General features: G+C 42.0%; 2 protein-coding genes across 2 annotated transcripts in view; one reads left to right on the top strand and one right to left on the bottom strand.

The window, feature by feature from the left end:
- On the top strand, nt 1–14,419 carry LOC119935702 (E3 ubiquitin-protein ligase TRIM39-like). Its single transcript, XM_038755144.1, has 2 exons — nt 1–2,174; nt 14,365–14,419. The coding sequence occupies exon 1, from the start codon at nt 202–204 to the stop codon at nt 1,609–1,611; it is 1,410 nt and encodes a 469-aa protein (XP_038611072.1). The 5' UTR covers nt 1–201; the 3' UTR covers nt 1,612–2,174; nt 14,365–14,419.
- TMEM192 (transmembrane protein 192) overlaps nt 8,611–18,982 on the bottom strand; it is a 24,958-nt gene continuing 14,586 nt past the window's right edge. The window contains exons 5-6 of the mRNA XM_038755145.1: nt 13,569–13,671; nt 8,611–9,398 (exon numbers count right to left, since the gene is read on the bottom strand). Of these exons, the coding sequence (XP_038611073.1) occupies nt 9,260–9,398; nt 13,569–13,671 (242 nt within the window). The 3' untranslated portion in view covers nt 8,611–9,259. The remainder of the gene's footprint in view (nt 9,399–13,568; nt 13,672–18,982) is intronic.

Consider the following 18,982-nt stretch of genomic DNA (forward strand, 5'->3'; position numbering starts at 1 on the left):
ACGGCGGCTGCATCTCCAGCAGCAGCAGCAACTTCAGTGGCATCAGCACCACTTTCACAAGCAGCACCCAAGCCCCCTGCCACCGCATCCAAGACCTGAGAAGGAGGCAAGGCAGCAAGATCCAGGCATCCAAGACCTGAGAAGGAGGCAAGGCAGCAAGGTCCAGCAGCCACCCACTGCCCAGCAGGGACTCCTTGTGCCATGGCCACTGCCAGTGCCCTTGAAAGCCTGCAGGTGGAAGCCAGCTGCTCCATCTGCCTGGACTACCTGAACGACCCGGTGACCATCGACTGCGGGCATAACTTCTGCCGGGCGTGCATCGCCCGCTGCTGGGAGGACCAGGAGGCCCACTTCCCCTGCCCGGTCTGCAGGCGCCGCTTCCAGCTGAGGAACTTCAGGACCAACCGCCAGCTGGGCAACGTGGCGGAGATCGCCAAGCAGCTCAAGGCCAAGAAGAGCAAGAGGAAGAGGCGGGAAGAGACGGTGTGTGAGAAGCACCACCAGGCCCTGAGCCTCTTCTGCGAGAAGGATCAGGAGGTCGTGTGCTTGGCCTGCCGCATCTCCTGCGACCACCGGGATCACAACGTGCGGCCCGTCGACAAGGCGGCCCCGTCTCACAAGAAGAGGCTCAGGGGTTACCTCGGCCCCCTGAGAAGGCAGGTGGAGGACGTGCGCAAGTTCATCTCCAGCGAGCAGAGAAAGCCGGGAGCGCTCAGGGAGAAGGTGGAGAGCCGGAGGCAGAAATTAGCCTCCGAGTTCGAGAAACTTCACCAGTTTCTCAACGAGGAACAGCAAGCCGTTCTCAGGAGACTGGAAGATGAAGAAAAGGAGATTCTGCAGAAACTGAGCGAGAACGTCACCAAGCTTTCCGACCACAGCTCCTCACTGAATAAACTGATAAGTGAGATCGAGGAGAGGTCTCAGCAGTCGGCGGTGGAATTGCTGAAGGGGATAAAAAGTACCCTGAGCAGGTGTGAAAATATCAAAATCCCAGCAGCGGTCTCTATTGAGTTGAAGAAAGACATGTGCAGTTTTCCTTTACAACATTTTGCTCTCAAGAAAATGATCAGAAAATTTAAAGTGGATGTAACTCTGGATCCCGAAACGGCACATCCCAACCTGATCCTCTCCGAGGACCGGAAGAGCGTCAGATTTGGGGACACAAAACAGGATCTCCCCGACAATCCCGAGAGATTCACCTATTATCCGTTCGTCCTGGGTTCCGAGGGATTTGCGTCGGGCAGGCATTACTGGGAAGTGGAAGTGGGTGACAAAACCCAGTGGACCTTGGGGGTTTGCAGAGACTCCGTGATCAGGAAAGGAAAGATCACACCGTCACCCCAGGGTGGCTACTGGAGGTTACGGCTGTGGAATAAAGACGTATATGCAGCCCTCACTTCCAACCCGACACCGCTTCTCTTAAGAGTCAAGCCTAGACGGATTGGAATTTTTCTGGACTACGAGTTGGGCGAGGTGTCCTTTTACAATTTGAACGATAGATCTCACATCTATACTTTCACTGAGACTTTCACAGAAAAACTTCGCCCTTTTTTTTACCCTGGAGTGCATTCAACTCCTCTAATAATCAGACCGGTAACAGATTGGGAATGAGGAACTGAACGACCTTAGTGGTTTTCAGTTCACTTTCTTTTTTCCATCCTGTTTTCGTGGGGGAGGCTAACGAGGGCAGTCCTGTAACTGGGCCGGGAATTGGGAGCTGACATTTGGGATAAAGGGTGTTTTCATGGCTCCAACCCTTACTCCTGTGACAAGCCGTGACCTCTTTCTGCTTTCGCTGCAACAGAAGGACAGAAATGTCAAAATCTACCTCACTGGGGATGTTTGGGATGAATCAATTCATAAAGTGACTCTGAGATCCTTAAAGGAAACACATCTGTAGAATGGCATAATATTTGCAAAGTTTAAAAATACTGAATGGCTCCAAACCTTTCAAATCCATCCTCCCATTTTCCCCCACTTCTTTTGCCCCCGATCATCTCTCTTTATCAAAGTACAGCACATTTATGATTTTCCTATTTGTAATTTATTGACTACCTTCATTACTTACACAACACGTGGAAAAAAAGAGGATGGGAAATACTCCGTAGCCTGGAAAGACACATCTGAAAGACAGTTCAAAAGGGCTTTGAAGTTTGAAGAAACCTAGCTTCTAGGTTCGTATTGCTTCATTTTCTTTTGTGACTTTCTTGCTGAGCAGCGTATTTGAAAGTAGCAAACAGTAATCCTTCTTACTAATATAGCTGTTTACAATTGCAGTCATTCTGTTTAAAGATGTTCCTTTAGATTCTCCCCATATCTTAGCACTCCAAAGCTTCATCTTTAGAGTGCTGGGTAAGGTGCTACCTTAAACCTAAGTGTACTACATGCCTTCCAGCAATCTTTCTGAATAAATCTGGAAAGTGTATCTATTTCAAACTTTGAAGGAGGATAAACCATGAGTCACTGACTAAAGAAAATACTGTCCAGATGTTCATTTTTGGGTGTGACCCATTAACAGGTTTAAGTGTTTTGTAAGCAGCAAGGTAAAAATGTTTATAGGTATTCCAGTATTCAACTGAGCAAGTCAGGATTTTTTTTGACTTTTGATATTTGAAGAAAAATAAGGGCATATTTTTGCTCAGCAGTTAGATGGGACTGTTTTAAAGCCGGTAGGTTTTTTGTGACCTCATTTACATTTGGTTGTTTTTGGGTTTTTTTAAAAATTCTGGGCTCCGGCACTATTGAGGACTGTCCCATCGTAGCCCAGTGATTGTTTGTGACTGGCAAATACTTTTCCCTAGTTCATGACTACCGTGAATCCTTCTATTCTGAAGAGTGTTTCCCTTCTAGTCTCTCTCCACAGTGTATGGAGAAGGTGCAGAAACCTACTGAAAGACAGCATTGAAAACTTAATTGCAAAAACTCATCTGAAAAATGCCCACGCCCCTGCAGTCTTGGCCGGTGCATTCTGAAGCTTTTGAAATCACTCCAGTTGGTTGGAAATGTCAGTCTGTTCTGGCTCATAGTCTATCTTAGGTAAAAAAAAAAAATTAAGTGGTTATGACAAAAAAGGCCCAAGGATAGTGTTTGCACGTTTCCTTTTAAATTAGGAAAGAGTTGCTAATGAGGTTGTTCCCCCCAGCCCCAGTTTTATGGAATGTGAAAAGGCAATTTTGAGACCTTGCTTTCTAATGAAACAGGCATTTTTGCGAGCAAAGACAAATCTAACTAACCACAAAATAAACTGCTATATCGTCCTTGACTGAAGACCCCTTTTAGCCACAAATTTATCCTGTTGTAAGTCCCAGAGTTGCATCTAAATTTAATGCAATGGGGCTGGCAGGAGAAAGAGGGAGGAAAGAGATGCTGCTATCATGTTATTAGGGTGAATGCTGCTACTTGCTTTTTTTCTTTCCTAATATAAGTTCTCTCATAATGCATGTTTTACAATTAGAGAATGTTTAAATTTTGAATGAATATAAATTTTTTATTTCCCAAAGTGCTCTCACATTTCTGATCTCACTTTTGTCCTCACAACCTCTCTGTGAGGCAGGGAAAGGCAAGAACTATTGTCTCCATTTTACAGATGAGGTAACTGAGGTCCACTGAGGTTAAGCAAGTTACTCATGGTGTTACGGCAGCCGGGGATACAGCTGGGCCTAGAACCAGAGGTCTTGGATTTCCCGTACCTTTATCCTTTCCACTGCATCATCACTGCACATCTTTCTAGGATGCAGTTTGATATCAGCAGAAATGACTGAGTGTATTGTGCATATAATCATGGTATTTATTAAGCAGTTACTATGTGCTAAGGGCTGGAATAGATATAAAAGGTAATTGGATCAGACATAGTCCCTGTACTGTCCAGAGCCCACAGTCAAAGAGTAGGGAAAGCAGTTAGAACAACTTTTCCATAAAACACGGTTCAACAGAAATATAATCCCAGGTAATAGGATTGCTCGGTGTAACGTTATGGAGAACTAGCAGGAAAGAGAGAGCAGATGAAAGCTCTTCAAGTGATTGATAAATGTATTTATTGAGTACATACAATGTGCTGAACATTGGGCTAAACTCTTACAAAATAAGCAATTCAGACTTGGTCACTTATGGACGAGATCAGACAGAAAGCAGGAATAAGTTAAAAGTGATGAAAACACAAATCCAACTTTAAAATGTAAGGGCATTACATAGATCAGCAAGAGGGGCGAAGGGAGGAATTGTTCAATTAAATGTGTGTGTTTATTACAATGTCAGTATGATTATAAAATACACTTGTTAATTTGGGATTTGACTTTTTAAAAAGGTATAAACCCTCTGCTTGATCTTTCCCATTTAGGCTCTGGGGTTTTGTGCCCAATATTAATCCTAGGCAAACCTGTTTCATTTTAGCAAATTATGTACTTGGAATAATTCATATTTTTCAAACCACATAGTGTGAAAAACATTAATATCATACTGCAAAACATTTCTATGTCAACTTTTATAAACTCATGTTACCAGAGTAAAAATAATTTCAGTTTCCCTTCCTTTTCATAGAGAAATTTTTGAAATAAATATCTACAAAACGTTAACAGAAAAAAGTGGCCATTCAGGTTCTTGAATGGTTCTTCATCTCCCTTCCCAAAAGGGAACCCAATTTTAACTCAGGTTTAACTCACAAAAATGCCTTATGAAATATATCGAGAGGCTCACTGAGTGCAATGCATTGCACTGTTTGTGTAGAACAACAGAAACACAAGGTATGTTCCCTGCCCACAAAGAGCTTACCCTCTAACAGCGGGGGCAGGCAGAATTTGCCAATTTGTAAACAATACAATCAATACAATAAATCAGTGGTATTTATTGAGCGCTTGTGTGTGTGACCTTGGGCAAGTCACTTAACTTCTCTGGGCCTCAGTTACCTCATCTTTAAAATGGGGATTAAGACTGTGAGCCCCACGGGGGACAACCTAATTACCTTGTATCACCCCCTGTGCTTAGAACAGTGCTTGGCACATAGTAAGAGCTTAACAAATACCATTATTATTATTATTAAAGAGCATTGTACTAAGTGCTTGGGAGAGGGCAGTTCAACAGAGTTGGTAGACACATTCCCTGCCCATAAGGAGCTTAGTCTGCAGGGGAAACAGACATTAAAATAAATGATGGCTATATACATGAGTGCTTATGGGGCTGAAGGTAGGATGAATAAGAAGTGCTTAAATGGCACACAGTAAGCACTTAAAGTAGCATAATTATTAACCAAAGTATCTCATATCCTCGTGGGCAGAGAGAAGAAAGGCTTTTTCCTCTCCCCCTCCTCCCATCCCCCCCGCCTTACCTCCTTCCCTTCCCCACAGCACCTGTATATATGTATATATGTTTGTACGTATTTATTACTCTATTTATTTTACTTGTACATATCTATTCTATTTATTTTATTTTGTTAATGTTTTGTTTTGTTGTCTGTCTCCCCCTTCTAGACTGTGAGCCCACTGTTGGGTAGGGACCGTCTCTATATGTTGCCAACTTGTACTTCCCAAGCGCTTAGTACAGTGCTCTGCACACAGTAAGCGCTCAATAAATACGATTAACGTCTCCAGAAAGAGAATCCACAGTGTCTCTCAGAAACAGGTTTCTCATCCTTAACAATTCTCCCTGTAAGGAAGTTTTGACATTATCTTCCTGTGGCATCTCCTTTTGTTCTGCCCTCAGTGAAGATATGGTAAAGCTGACCATCACCCCATACATAATCTCCTTTCACTAGGTTGCCCCTAGCATAACTGCACATTGCTATGAAAAAGGAGCCATATACTTTTAATGAAGTTGAACAAGCAAAATTCAAGATTCCAGATTAATCTTGGAAGCGTCGGACAGCCTAGCTGAAATAATCTGCTTCAATATGTTGGTCCTTCAGTGCGATTGAAACCTTCCCTTGCCCTTGACTCTGGCCATATGTGCGCGGCTCCATTCTAGGCTCTGAATTGCCAGTGGCAATTCTGCTCATTTTGCTTAGGCCTGCTGGCCAAACAGACGCCCTGATGCTGATCAAAATAGTCCCAGCCTGCACTACCTTGCCTCTCTCTCCCCATCCAGCCTGCTAGCCAAAGGTTGCCTGCCACTAGAATAAAAGAGGAGGCTTTTTCCAAAACAATCTGTGTGAATTTAGGGCCATGGCACCATTGGATGAGATGAAAATGGCTGAGTAATCATCATAACAACAGTATTTGTTAAGCACTATGTGTCAGGCACTGAGAATAGACAAGATAATTATGTTGGACAAAATCCCTGTCTCATTTGGGGCTCAGTCTAAGTATGTGACCTGTGTTGCATCTGATTGCTCGGTATCTATCCCAGTGCTTAGTACAGTCCTTAGCACATAGTAAGCACTTTCATTCATTCACTCAATCGTATTTCTCGAACGCTTACTGTGTGCAGAGCACTGTACTTAGCGCTCGGGAAGTACAAGTCGGCAACATATAGAGACGGTACCTACCCAACAACAGGCTCACAGTCTAGGAGGAGAAAGACAAGAAAACAAAACATGTAGACAGGTGTCAAAACCATAAGAATAAATAGAATTATAGCTATAGGCATATCATTAACAAAATATAGTAAATATGTACAAGTAAAACAGAGTAATAAATATGTACAAATATATACAAGTGCTGTGGGGAGTGTGGGGGATGGGGAGGAGGAGAGGAAAAGGGGGCTCAGTCTGGGAAGGACTCCTGGAGGAGGTGAGCTCTCAGTCGGGCTTTGAATTTCATTATTCATTACTATGCTTCTGACTGAAGACTCAAGTAAAACAATTGTTGCTATCAGAACACACAATAAGCACTCAAATATCACTGAGTGATCTGATCCTCTATAAAGGATTTGCGGGGAACCAAATATCTCAATTTTCTCTCCTTGCTTCAACCAACCGTTAGTAACCCTTGAGATTTTTTTCCGTCCCCCTTCTTGATGTCAAGTTTGCCAGCCTTTCTGAACTTCCCCACCTGGCTGCTCTCTATGAACCCCATTGTCTCTCTGCAGGGTTGTGGCTTTAGGTCAGGCAAGCATAGTGAAAGGGCTTTCTCTTCCTTGCTCCATCCCACAGTGAATTCAGTTTGCCAATGCTCGCCTATGCATCTTTTAGAAAAGTCAAATATTTGCTGCCCTAGTAGAGCACTCATCATAACTTGCCCACCATAGCACATAGATCAGCTTGCAGATCTGAGTCAGACATCCATCTCTGTCTAGGAGTCTTCAACAATCCATTAATTTTGTTGGATTTGAAAGATAGAAGGCCCAGGTGATAGTTAACAAAAAATCCTTGGGTGAACATTAAAGTGTTCTAGAAGGATGACTTTCCAGTTTATTGACATTTTCTACTAGCATCTAATCCTCAACATATAATCAAAATGAGAACGTTCAGCATCACTCCAAGTGCATTTATTATTCAAACAGTTATGTTCATTCATCTTATGTACAGGCTCATATATACACAAAATATCATATATATGTAGAAAATGTTCATCTATCCCTCAAAGTACTTTTTCTACAGTATGGCTGGTTCTTTAGGTCCAAATACATATGTAATTTTTTCAGGTGATTAAAAATGGATACCACAGTTACAAAATAAATAGAAGACAACCAATAGAAGTATGTAAGAAAGGATTTGCTTCATTAGAAGACCAGGAAAGAGAAGGTAGAATGAATAGTTTCTCCTTGAATGAAAGTGAATCTTTGTTCATCATTGAGGATGTATGGCTTGAAGAGGCCAGTGGAGAAAAAAACCAAAGCTGAGAATCTAGTTGCAGTCACTAATAATAAAAGGTACACTCATGCTCATGTGCATGCATGAGCACTTCCACACAAACACACACCACACACATACAGCCAGAAGTTAGGCACTGTGAATTCTTTAAAATTCCCCTTCACTCACCATACACATAGATACCCACCCTCCAAATTCATTAGTGGTTTTAACCCAGTGTCTCTAAGAATTCTAACAGTGATCCCAGCACTGAAAGAAGGCAGTACCCACCAGCCCTCCCATTGTTTAGAAGTAGAAATGGGGAGAGCAGATGACTGGCAATGGCATAATACTGCAAGGTTCCCCAAGTGTCATATTAACTTCTGGTCCTGAACGGTTCACTCTTAAGTTTTGAACTAAAGAAAAAAAAAAAAAGAGGTGGGAATGGAACACTAAACTGAGAAACATTTTTGCACTTGTGATTTTCTCCTCCACAATTTTTTTTAAAGGCACCAAATTAAAATAGGTAGGTTTAAAGTCACCGTGGGCAAACAATTTCTTGGAAGTGGGGTGGGAGGGAAGAGAAGGCAGTTCCATTATGATAATTACAGATCTTTTGCCTTACTGCAATCGTGAGATTTATAGTAATTGGGTAAAATAGATGGTCAGCTTGGCTCTTAGCCTCACCTCTAAAGCTCCATTAAGAATTGGTTATTTGAAGAACCATGGGATTGATTTCTTTCCAAAGGAGTGGGGAAACATGCAAGACCACCAACTGACTGATCATCTTCCAACACCAAGCCGATGGGACTGACTTTCATGAAGCAAGACAGGAGTCCCAACAGAGGTGCTTCTGGAGCCACAGGCATTGTGAATGTTCGAAGACAGGTTGTTCGTAGCTTGAGCCAGTATTTGCAGGGGTTTCTTGCTACACACTGGGGGAAATAAGCTGTAGACTCAGAAAGATTACAGGTGGGTGTGAGCATGGTTCCCTAAACAAGTTTCCTGCAAGTGTGACATACTGCAGAGCGGCTTGCTGTCCTGGAAGTTGGGCCAGGATCACTTGTCAGCCCAGGGAATTTTTAAACTCCTCACAAGAAAACTGCAGGGACTCAATCTCACTAGCTTATTTGCTTGATTCACACTTCTTTAAAAACTACCTGGAACAACCTGGCGTTGTAAACTGCCTCATGCCAACCAGCTTTTTGAGGAGTCTCCAGAAGAGTTGGGGGAGCTTGTAAGTACAGACCTTTAAATGTAAGAAAAGTCATGAAACCAATTCAAAAGAATGTAAACAATCCTTTTCTGTAGAATAAATATTTCACAGCTCAAAAACCAAAACAAAATTTAAAAAGCTTAACAGTAATTTTTGAAAAGAAACCAAGACCAGAAAAAATGTAAACAAAATTCAGCTTCCCATACAGATTACATATGTAAAGAAATTCTATAAAAGCAGCAATCAACTGTGATTGTTTTTCCAAGGTCATCTGCATTGCCTGCTTAGATTCCTCTTGAACATAAAGCTGTCTTTAGATACCTTCACACTCTAACTGCCCGAGTCACTGAATCTGGAGATGTGAAAGTCAGTAGTCGTTTACTTAATAGTGCATTGTGCCTCTTCAGATATTCAATCATATCCCCTTGCTTTTCAATGATTTCTTCTAAACTCGAACTGGTCCTGTAAATGACCAAAATATGAGCAGGTTACTCTGTTGTGGCATCGGAACTGAAATAACCCTTACACTCTAATGTAAGGTGTTTGCACAAAGCCTATCAGGTCTAGGGGACAAGATATTGTTGTATTTCCAGATACAACAGTACTCTTTCAGCCTCCTGCCTTATCTGGCTAATCACCCAGAGGTTTTCTCCAAGAGAATTTGAGGTCCTCTGAGCTAACCTACTTAAATAATGCTAAACGTAATCCACGAAGCAATTTCTCCATTCCATGTAGTAGTACTAATAATATTTATTAAGCACTCACTGTGGACAGCACATTGTACTTAGTGTTAGGAGACAGTAAACAGGTGGGAATTAAACAAGGTTCCTGTCCCTCGGGGGCTCACAATCTAAGTGTCAGCTATCCTCAGGAATCATGACTTAGGTTTAGTTAACGTAAATACTTTATGTAAAAGGAAGTCTGAAACCTTGAAGTTTGAAAACAAGCTCACTAACTGGTTCAGGGAACCCATGGGTCTAAACGGGAAAAAAAAAATTTAATCTCTGTATTCTTTCTAAAAAGACTAAACAAGTACTCAAAACTAATGGAAATATATTTCTCGAGAACTGCATCGAGTAAATGTGAATGTTATACTGAAACAATGCTACATGCAGTGCTTAGCCAAGTCATATTTAAGGACTAGAAAAGCAAATGTGGTTGAAATTAGCAGACAGCTGACTTGGCAAGTAAGCCAATATGGGGAGAATCATAGAGAGCTGAGTAGGAAATAAAGTTTTTAATCATACAATTATGGTTAAAAACGTAAGATGGACTGCTCCTTTTAAGAAGCATTTTATAAAGTGTGATGGGAAAGAATGCCAGCCAACTCCGCTTGAATTTACTGCCTTTGTTTTATATCTATAAGAGAATGTTTAAGAATCAGATTACTAAATCCTTCCTTTTAATTAAAAAAGTATGAAAGCAATGTGTTCTGGCCACAGTGAAGCAGTGATGTCGAACAGTCTCTGTTACAAAAATCTTTGCTAAAATTAGTGAACTTCAATTGTTTTGTTGTCTGTCTCCCCCTTCTAGATGTAAGCTTGTTGTTGGGTAGGGACCCTCTCGATATGTTGCCAATTTGTACTTATCAAGCGCTTAGTACAGTGCTCTGCACACAGTAAGCGCTCAATAGATACGACGGAATGAATGATTCAATGAATGAATCATGGATTTATATGGTCTGCTTCCTGAGATTTCATCATCATCATCAATGATATTTACTGAGTGCTTACTGTGTGCACAGCATTGTACTAAGTTCTTGGGAGAGTACAGCAGAGTTGGTAGACATGTTCCCTGCGCACAAGGAGCTTACTGTCTAGAGGGGGACACAGGCATTATTCTAAATAAACAACTTATATAATTATGAGATGTGTACATAAGTGCCCAGTGCTTGGCACATAGCAAGCGCTTAACATCATTATTGTTTTAAGTGCTATGGGGCTGAGCCTAGGGAAAATATCAAATGTCCAAAGTTCAGAGATCCGATTTTATATCACTACTTGCCAGAACTTCTCCATCGGTCTTTTTCCAGGCCGTCCCTCTAAGAAAGGGAGAGGTGGGGCGAGAGGAAGGGGGCTTCTCGGATCAGACGCTCACAGCACGGTTAGCTGGCAGAGCAACAACTCGCAGGGCGGGATTCTACCTTCATGGCAAAGGACCAGTGGGTTCCTCTCCCCTCTCCTCTCTGCAAAACCTTGTTTTGAAAATGCCCTGCTGTAGCACTGATGGGCCTTGACACTGCCTTCCACCTCTTACTACCTTGAAACTCTCCTCATCGTAAAGTCCCCCGCAGACAGTCTCTCTCTCTCTCCCCCCCCCAGTTTTTTACATGCTATTTGTTAAGTTCTCCCTGTGTGCCAGGCACTGTACTACGCACTGGGGTAGATACAAGCTAATCAAGATGGACACAGTCCCTGTCCCATGTGGGGCTCACAGTCTTAATCCCCATTTTACAGGTGAGGAAGCTGAGGCACAGAGCAGTTAAGGCACTTGCCCAGGGTCACACAGCTGACAAGCAGAGGGGCTGGGATTAGAACCTAGGTCCTTCTGAGTCCCGGACCCATGCTACATCCATTAGGCCACACCGCTTCCCATCTAATACGTTTTGCGGCAAACCATTGTGACTTGGTGGGCCCAGGTTAGCCTGGGTGTCATTAGATTGGATTTTACTGCACATAATAATAATAATAATAATGGCATTTATTAAGCGCTTACTATGTGCAAAGCACTGTTCTAAGCGCTGGGGAGGTTACAAGGCGATCAGGTTGTCCCACAGGGGGCTCACAGTCTTAATTCCCATTTTACAGATAAGGTACCTGAGGCACAGGGAAGTTAAGTGACTTGCCCAAAGTCACACGGCTGACAATCGGCAGAGCCGGGATTTGAGCCCACGACTTCTGACTCCAAAGCCCGTGCTCTTTCCACTGTGCCACGCTGCACTCTCCCAAGTCATACTTATTTACAATCATTAATAATACTAATACATTGTGGCATTCGTTAAGCACTTACTATGTGCCATGCACTGAGGTAGTTCCAACATAATCAGGCGGGCACAGTCCTTGTTCCATAAGGGGCTCACAATTTAAGTAGGAGGGAGAACAGGTAGTTAATCCCCATTTTTCCAGATGAGGCCTCTGAGGCTCAGAGAAGTTAAGTAATTTGCCCGAGCTCACACAGCAGTCAGTTGACAGGGCCAGGAATAGAAGTGAGGGCCTCTGATCTCCAGGCCCATGCTTTTTCCACTAGGCCACACTGCTCTCCAATTCTTATTCAAATATCTCATTCATTCATTCATTCATTCAATCGTATTTATTGAGCGCTTACTGTGTGCAGAGCACTGTACTAAGCGCTTGGGAAGTACAAATCTCCTATTCCCAGGGATGTTTTAGTCAGGTGCAGGAGCCTGTAAATTCCAGCACCCCACTGGCTTGGGAAAGTCAGGCGCAGCGCAAACTTTCTTCATGTCTTCGAGATTCCTTGTAGCAAAACCAAAACCCGGGCAGCACTGGCTTAGTTACATTACGACTCAATGGTCCCAATAGACCAGAAGCTGAATATGAGTCAATGGATATAATGTTCTTCACTAAAAGAAGCCAACACGGTACCGTGAAATTTCGTGCAAGAGGCAGAAAATAATTTTTCTGCTGCGCTTTATTAGACGAGTGTCTAATTTGAGTCATTGGCTTTTTTAAAAAAGGTAGACAATTAGTCTCCTCACTTCTCTTTGTTTAAATCGGAGAACCAGTCCTGGAAAGGAAGATTAAAATAACTGGGGCTGTTTTGCCTCGAGAAAAGCAGGTTAAGGGGAACTTAACAACAGTCTTCATGAATTGGGAAAAATTCTTAATGGGGAGGATGTTGGCCAGTTGGTCTCCAATCCACTGGGGACTTAACAAGAGGTGATGGCTTTAAATTGAAGCAGGAGAGATTTTTCAGTTGGAAAAAAGGAAGAATCTCTGGACACAGTCTTTTATACGGAATGAAACCAAGGGCATGGTCTTTGTCTGTGGGGGGAGTGGGGGGGAGTTAAGTTAAAGAGATAAAGAGTTAAAGAGATAAGAAAGACTATGGATATTCATTTTAAAGTTTTGAGGTTATTTAATCAAGAAGTCTAAGAGCTACTGCAGCCATCAGAAATACCCCACAGCATACTATGGGGATCAGGCATGCCAACTGGTGCAATTTCCAAACACATAAACACTTCCCTGGGATCATTAAACATCACCTACCCTTATGTTGGCTCAGTTTAATCCACCCCAAATTGTACACATGCCTCATCAAACCCATCACACTCTAACTGAAATGTGGCTTGCAAGGTTCATGTTTTATTGGGTTACCAAGAATTACCCCTTTTGTGGCACAATGGACAACACAGGATCATACTTTAGCAAACTAGCTTAGGATCACTATACTCAAAACAGTGAAAAGACTGGGCACTTCACTCCAAAAACTGCTTCTCTGATAAACAGGCATTGGGGGAATGGGAAGAAGAGGAAGAAAGTTATACTACAGCCAATGAATACTGTTACGCTTCTTTACATAAAGCATTAGAATAGTGACTTCAGGCCATTTGAACAAAAATGACTTGAATGCCCTCCCCAATCCCAACCCTTATTTCTCAGTAAACATTACCTGAACCCAGTCTCTGAGGTAATATCATTAGGGTAGGCATACAGCTTCTCTTCTTCAATTATATCAGGTCTCAGTTTGGCTTTGTTAAATCTTCTTATTTTAACTAAAATGACAAGATTGTTATTAGTTGAGTGTTACCAAATGGAAAATTTGACAGCTCTCTTCTTCCATGATAGTGACTGGCAGAAAAACTGTTCACTTCCTAAGGAAATAGCCAGGTCTTCTGAAAAATGAGGGTTTCAGTCTTGTGAAGTTTCACAATAAGGAAAATGTACGCTGCAGTACTTACCCGTCTGATGCTGAAAGCACACACGTTTCACCGAGCCCAGAGAGGCCTTTGGTGTCAAAAGAACATTCTAGTCAAAAAACACATATTAAAGACATTGTTCTGGCAGAACCAAGTGAAACTGATTTGTGTCCATTTAAGGTGAAACCCTCTCATTTACTTTGTGGCCTATGCTTGTTCTACACATTGGTATTACCAGAAAAAATTCTGTAGCTTTTAAAAATGTCAATACTATCCATTTTTTGGTGGGGGGCGGGCAGGGTTGAGGAAACTAGTATAAACAATAATAAGTTTGGTCATGCTCCAATACAAAACATTAGCTGAAATGAATAGGTTAGCCCACTGTATATCTTTACTTAAAGATGAAATAAGCCAAATGGCCCTCCCAATTTACATTAACAAATTCACCGTAGGTCACACTGATGATAGGGTGAATGCCTTTATCCCCATTCTTAATGGAGGAACTCAAAATGTTTTACTGTTGTGATTTTTTTTTCCCTTTTTTACTAGATGGACCAGACCAGTGGTTCTCCAGTGTGGCCAACAAAATAATAAAAAACTGATCACAAAATTTCAGTTTTCATGTATTTTATAACCAAGGTACTTGCCTGAATAACATCAACTTCAATTAATTTGGTTTAGTAGTATGAAAAAGGCTCAAAATATGCTAACCAAAATATTCCTTGAAGAACCATTGCTCATTAGTACAGTGCTAAGTGCTTAGTACAGTGCTCTGCACACAGTAAGCGCTCAATAAATACGACTGAATGAATGAATGAACCATTACTCATTTCCTAGAATGGTAAAGGCAAGTGCTCTTTGGGGTCAGTAGGCATTATTTCCAGCAAATAATACTGCAGTCTTCATTAATTCAAATTGTATTTATTGAGCACTTACTGTGGGCAAAACACTGTACTAAGCGCTTTGGCATGGTAGCATTGACTGGGTAGACAACCTTTTAAAAAGGCAGTTCTTCACTGTCCATTATAAACACCCTGATTCTTAGTAGACTATGCCTGGGAGTGAACTATAATTCTATTTATTATGACGGTTTTGACACCTGTCTACATGTTTTGCTTTGTTGTCTGTCTCTCCCTTCTAGGCTGTAAGCCCGTTGTTGGGTAGGGACCATCTCTATATGTTGCCGACTTGTACTTCCCAAGTGCTTAGTACAGTGCTCTGCACACAGTAAGCGCTCAATAAATACAATTGAATGAATGAATTTGGGAGTTTACATGCCCACTGAGTAATTTCATTCATTTACTAAATCCCCAAACACCAAGAAAGGGTAAATCTATTAAATCCCTAGGGCAATAAGAAAATAAAAAAAGAGAACACATAGTGGATAAGAAGGGAAATGTGTTACCCTAGGAAATTGTGTAAGTCAAAAATATCAGTAGATTCCAGAAGGGTTTGTAAAGTACGAAATGATTACTAGAGGGAAAATTGGGAATCTGAGTAAGAAGATAATCATGATATGGTTCTTCCAAGCAACCTGTCAGACACAAAACATCAGGTAGAATGTTTTACAATTATGTTGGTGGTTTTTTTTGGGGGGGGCGGGGGGTTGTGGGTTTTTCTTTTTTAATCACGAGTACAAGGGAAGGAGAGAAGACGAGGGGCATGGTGGAAAAATACCTCACTGGACAGAAGCCTAATCTAGGAGCATTTATCCCTTTTGTTTCTGCTGAATGCTTTCAAGTGACTGACAGCAGAGTTTAAACACAAATTCCAATTTTTATTAGATTTCTAAAACACAGCAATATCTTCTTGCTAGAAAGAGTCAGACAACAAATGGAGCAATCAAGTGGCTTGGAGAAGGGAGAGGAATAGAATGGTTTCCCAGGCTGGGCCTAACATTTTGTTGAAGTCAGATGTTCTACCAGTGTGTCTGTGTGTAGTAGCAATGGTATTTACTGAGTGCTCACTGTGTCACACTTTAATGAGCACTTGGGAAAATTCAAATGGCAAAAATGACTTGCTTGTAAAAAAGCTCACTCTCTACCTACCTCAGAATTCATTTTTGAGATGTGATAATACCATCTTGATTTTACACAGCTCTTATTTCAAAAGTGCTTGCACATTTTTGCCTTCCCAAGGTAGGGGAAGGCAGGGATGATTATCCCCATTTTTCGGATGAAGAAACTGAGGCATGAAAAGGCTGAGTGACTTGCCTGATGTTACAGAGCAGGCAAGTGGCAGAGCTGGACTAGAACCCAAGTCCTCTTAATACCAGACCTGGGCTCTTTCCACCGCACCAAATTTTTGCTTCTGAAGCTCTACACTGTTGGAGTTCGATTAGGCCTGATTTTTAACTTCTCTTTCCCCTCCTTTTGCCATGAGGCTCAAACCTAAACCTAATTGAAATGTTTTGGATTAGAGCATGTTTCCCCATCTTGGGGCAGGTGAGAATCTTGGGATTCATATGCCCTTTTTTAATTACAGTCAACAAGCTTTAGAGACTACAGCTTAACTTCAAACAGTTACAAAGACTAATGCTTTCCACTGGCTGGTAGCCCAGTTCAAATTAAGACGACAGATGAAAAAGGGAACACTCCCCTATTCCCTTTTGAGGATCCTTCATTGCAGTGCAGGGTGGAGAGAAACTAGTAGCAGCTGCAAACGGGCTCGCAATTTCATCATCTATTAGGCAGTTTCAAAAAGACAGTTAGTGCCAATGTTGCGGGCAAACGGACGGACCACCCAAGGTTTTTCCAATTTGAGAAAAATGGATACTTGGGTGAAACCAAAAAAGAGCCTATTAAATTAGCTTAAGTAATCAGCAGGCGGGGAGAGGGGGGTGGAGGGTAAAGTTCATACTCAAACAGATAAAGCTGCTACATGTGATTTCGACATGGACGTTTTCATGAAAGTGGTGTATTTTGAGTTTGCAGACAGCATGTGGCAAAAAGCAAGACTGTAATTCTATTTCCCACTTACTTCAGGATTACCCAGTGCAGTATCCTAGCAGGCTTACATACCTACGTGGCCAGAAATGGGAATACTGTCAGCTGTACAATCTACAGATGCAGTGTTTTTAAAGTTAATTCCAGCAGGAACAAACATCAGAGCATAGAGGTTGTAATAACTGCACATTATGGGGTATTATTAGGTTTGGGGTGGGACTGTGAAAAAAGTGGCCAAGGAGAAGAGAAAAATAATGGAAACTAAGGGCCTTGCCGATCAGAGCATCCTGGTCATCTTTCTGACCAGCCTTTGGAGACAATCTTTTTGCAGGGAAATACCTATCTATAATAATAATAATAATGATGATGATGATGGCATTTGTTAAGCGCTTACTATGTACCAAGCACTGTTCAAAGCACTGTTCTAAGCGCTGGGGGGATACAAGATGATGTCCGACATGGGGCTCACAGTTTTAATCCCCATTTTACAGATGAAGGAACTTCTCTGAGACACAGAGAAGTTAAGTGACTTGCCCCAAGTCAACGTAGCTGACAAGTGGTGGAGCCGGGATTAGAATCCATGACGTCTGACTCTCAAGCCCATGCTTGGTTCCACTGAGCCACACAACTATAATCATGCCCACTCAGACTACCCAGAAAGATTTCTTTTTTTTAACCCGTTCTTTCTTATTTTCAACTAGCCGGTTAGTTCTCCCAGAACTCTCGATTTCACTCTGTTTTGGATGCGCTTCTGACCACACATGACTAGGGAAGTGCCGATGCAGGATCAGAAGAAACGGTGGTGCGTATGCCTGCGGCAGCAGTCAAGGTGGGTGCAGACCACAGAATGAGTTTTTCTGAACACGGGGTTCTTCAAAAATCTAACTCCAGCATTCCTAAACAAACTCACCGGGCTTGCAAGAACATAAATTCTTAAACAAAAATTCATAAACATAAAGCCCAAGGAGGGCTTGGGTAATATTTACAGTGTTCAATTTCCCAAAGGCAAAACGAGAAGCTCGTTTGAGCAGGGAATGTCTGTTTATGACATATTGTAGTCTCCCAAGTGCTTAGTAGAGTGCTTTGCCTACAGTAAGCACTCAATACGAATGAGAAAAAACATACTATATATACACTTGTGTACACACACACACACACACATATTTTACTGACACCATTCACCTCAGCTTCAAGAAAAATTTAACCTACAGAGCTCCTTAAGTTTCATGTTTGTCTTGGCCTATGATGGAGGTGGCTCTCATCCCCATAGGACCCGTAATTTACTTTGATATATCTGTAATTTGCCCCCTCATTCATTCATTCAATCGTATTTATTTAGCCAGCTTGTACTTCCCAAGCGCTTAGTACAGTGCTCTGCACACAGTAAGCGCTCAATAAATACGATTGATTGATTGATTTAGCGCTTACTGTGTGCAGAGCACTGTACTAAGCGCTTGGGAAGTACAAGTTGGCAACATATAAAGACGATCCCTACCCAACTGTCCTCTCCCCCTTCTCCCCCCCACACCCTATCTCCTTCCCCTCCCCACAGCACTTGTATATATGTTTGTACAGATTTATTACTCTATTTATTTGTACATATTTACTATTCTATTTATTTTGTTAACGATGTGCATCTAGCTTTACTTCTATTTATTCTGATGACTTGACACCTGTCCACATGGTTTGTTTTAATAATAATAATAATGATGGCATTTATTAAGCGCTTACTATTTGCAAAGCACTGTTCTAAGCGCTGGGGAGATTACAAGGCGATCAGGTTGTCCCACGGGGGGCTCACAGTCTTCATCCCCATTTTACAGATGAGGTAACTGAGGCACAGAGAAGTTAAGTGACTTGCCCAAAGTCACACAGCTGACAACTGGCAAAGCCGGGATTTGAACCCATGAACTCTGACTCCAAAGCCCGTGCTCTTTCCAGTGAGCCACGCTGCTGTTTTGTTGTCCGTCTCCCCCTTCTAGACTGTGAGCCCATTGTTGGGTAGGGACCATCTCCATATGTTGCCAACTTGTACTTCCCAAGTCCTTAGTACAGTGCTCTGCACACAGTAAGCGCTCAATAAATAGGACTGAATGAATGAATATCCATAATTGATGTTAATGCCTGTCTTCTCCTCTAGACTGTAAACTCCTTGTGGGCAGGGAACATGTCTACTAATTCTGTTATAATGTACTCTCCCAAGCGCTTAGTACAGTGCTCGG

The sequence above is a fragment of the Tachyglossus aculeatus genome, chromosome 12 (assembly GCF_015852505.1).
Source record: "Tachyglossus aculeatus isolate mTacAcu1 chromosome 12, mTacAcu1.pri, whole genome shotgun sequence".
Taxonomy (NCBI): Eukaryota; Metazoa; Chordata; class Mammalia; order Monotremata; family Tachyglossidae; genus Tachyglossus; species Tachyglossus aculeatus.

Bases quoted from the DNA above. Each gene is read 5' to 3' on its own strand.
- LOC119935702 (XM_038755144.1), top strand. From the start codon at position 202: ATGGCCACTGCCAGTGCCCTTGAAAGCCTGCAGGTGGAAGCCAGCTGC.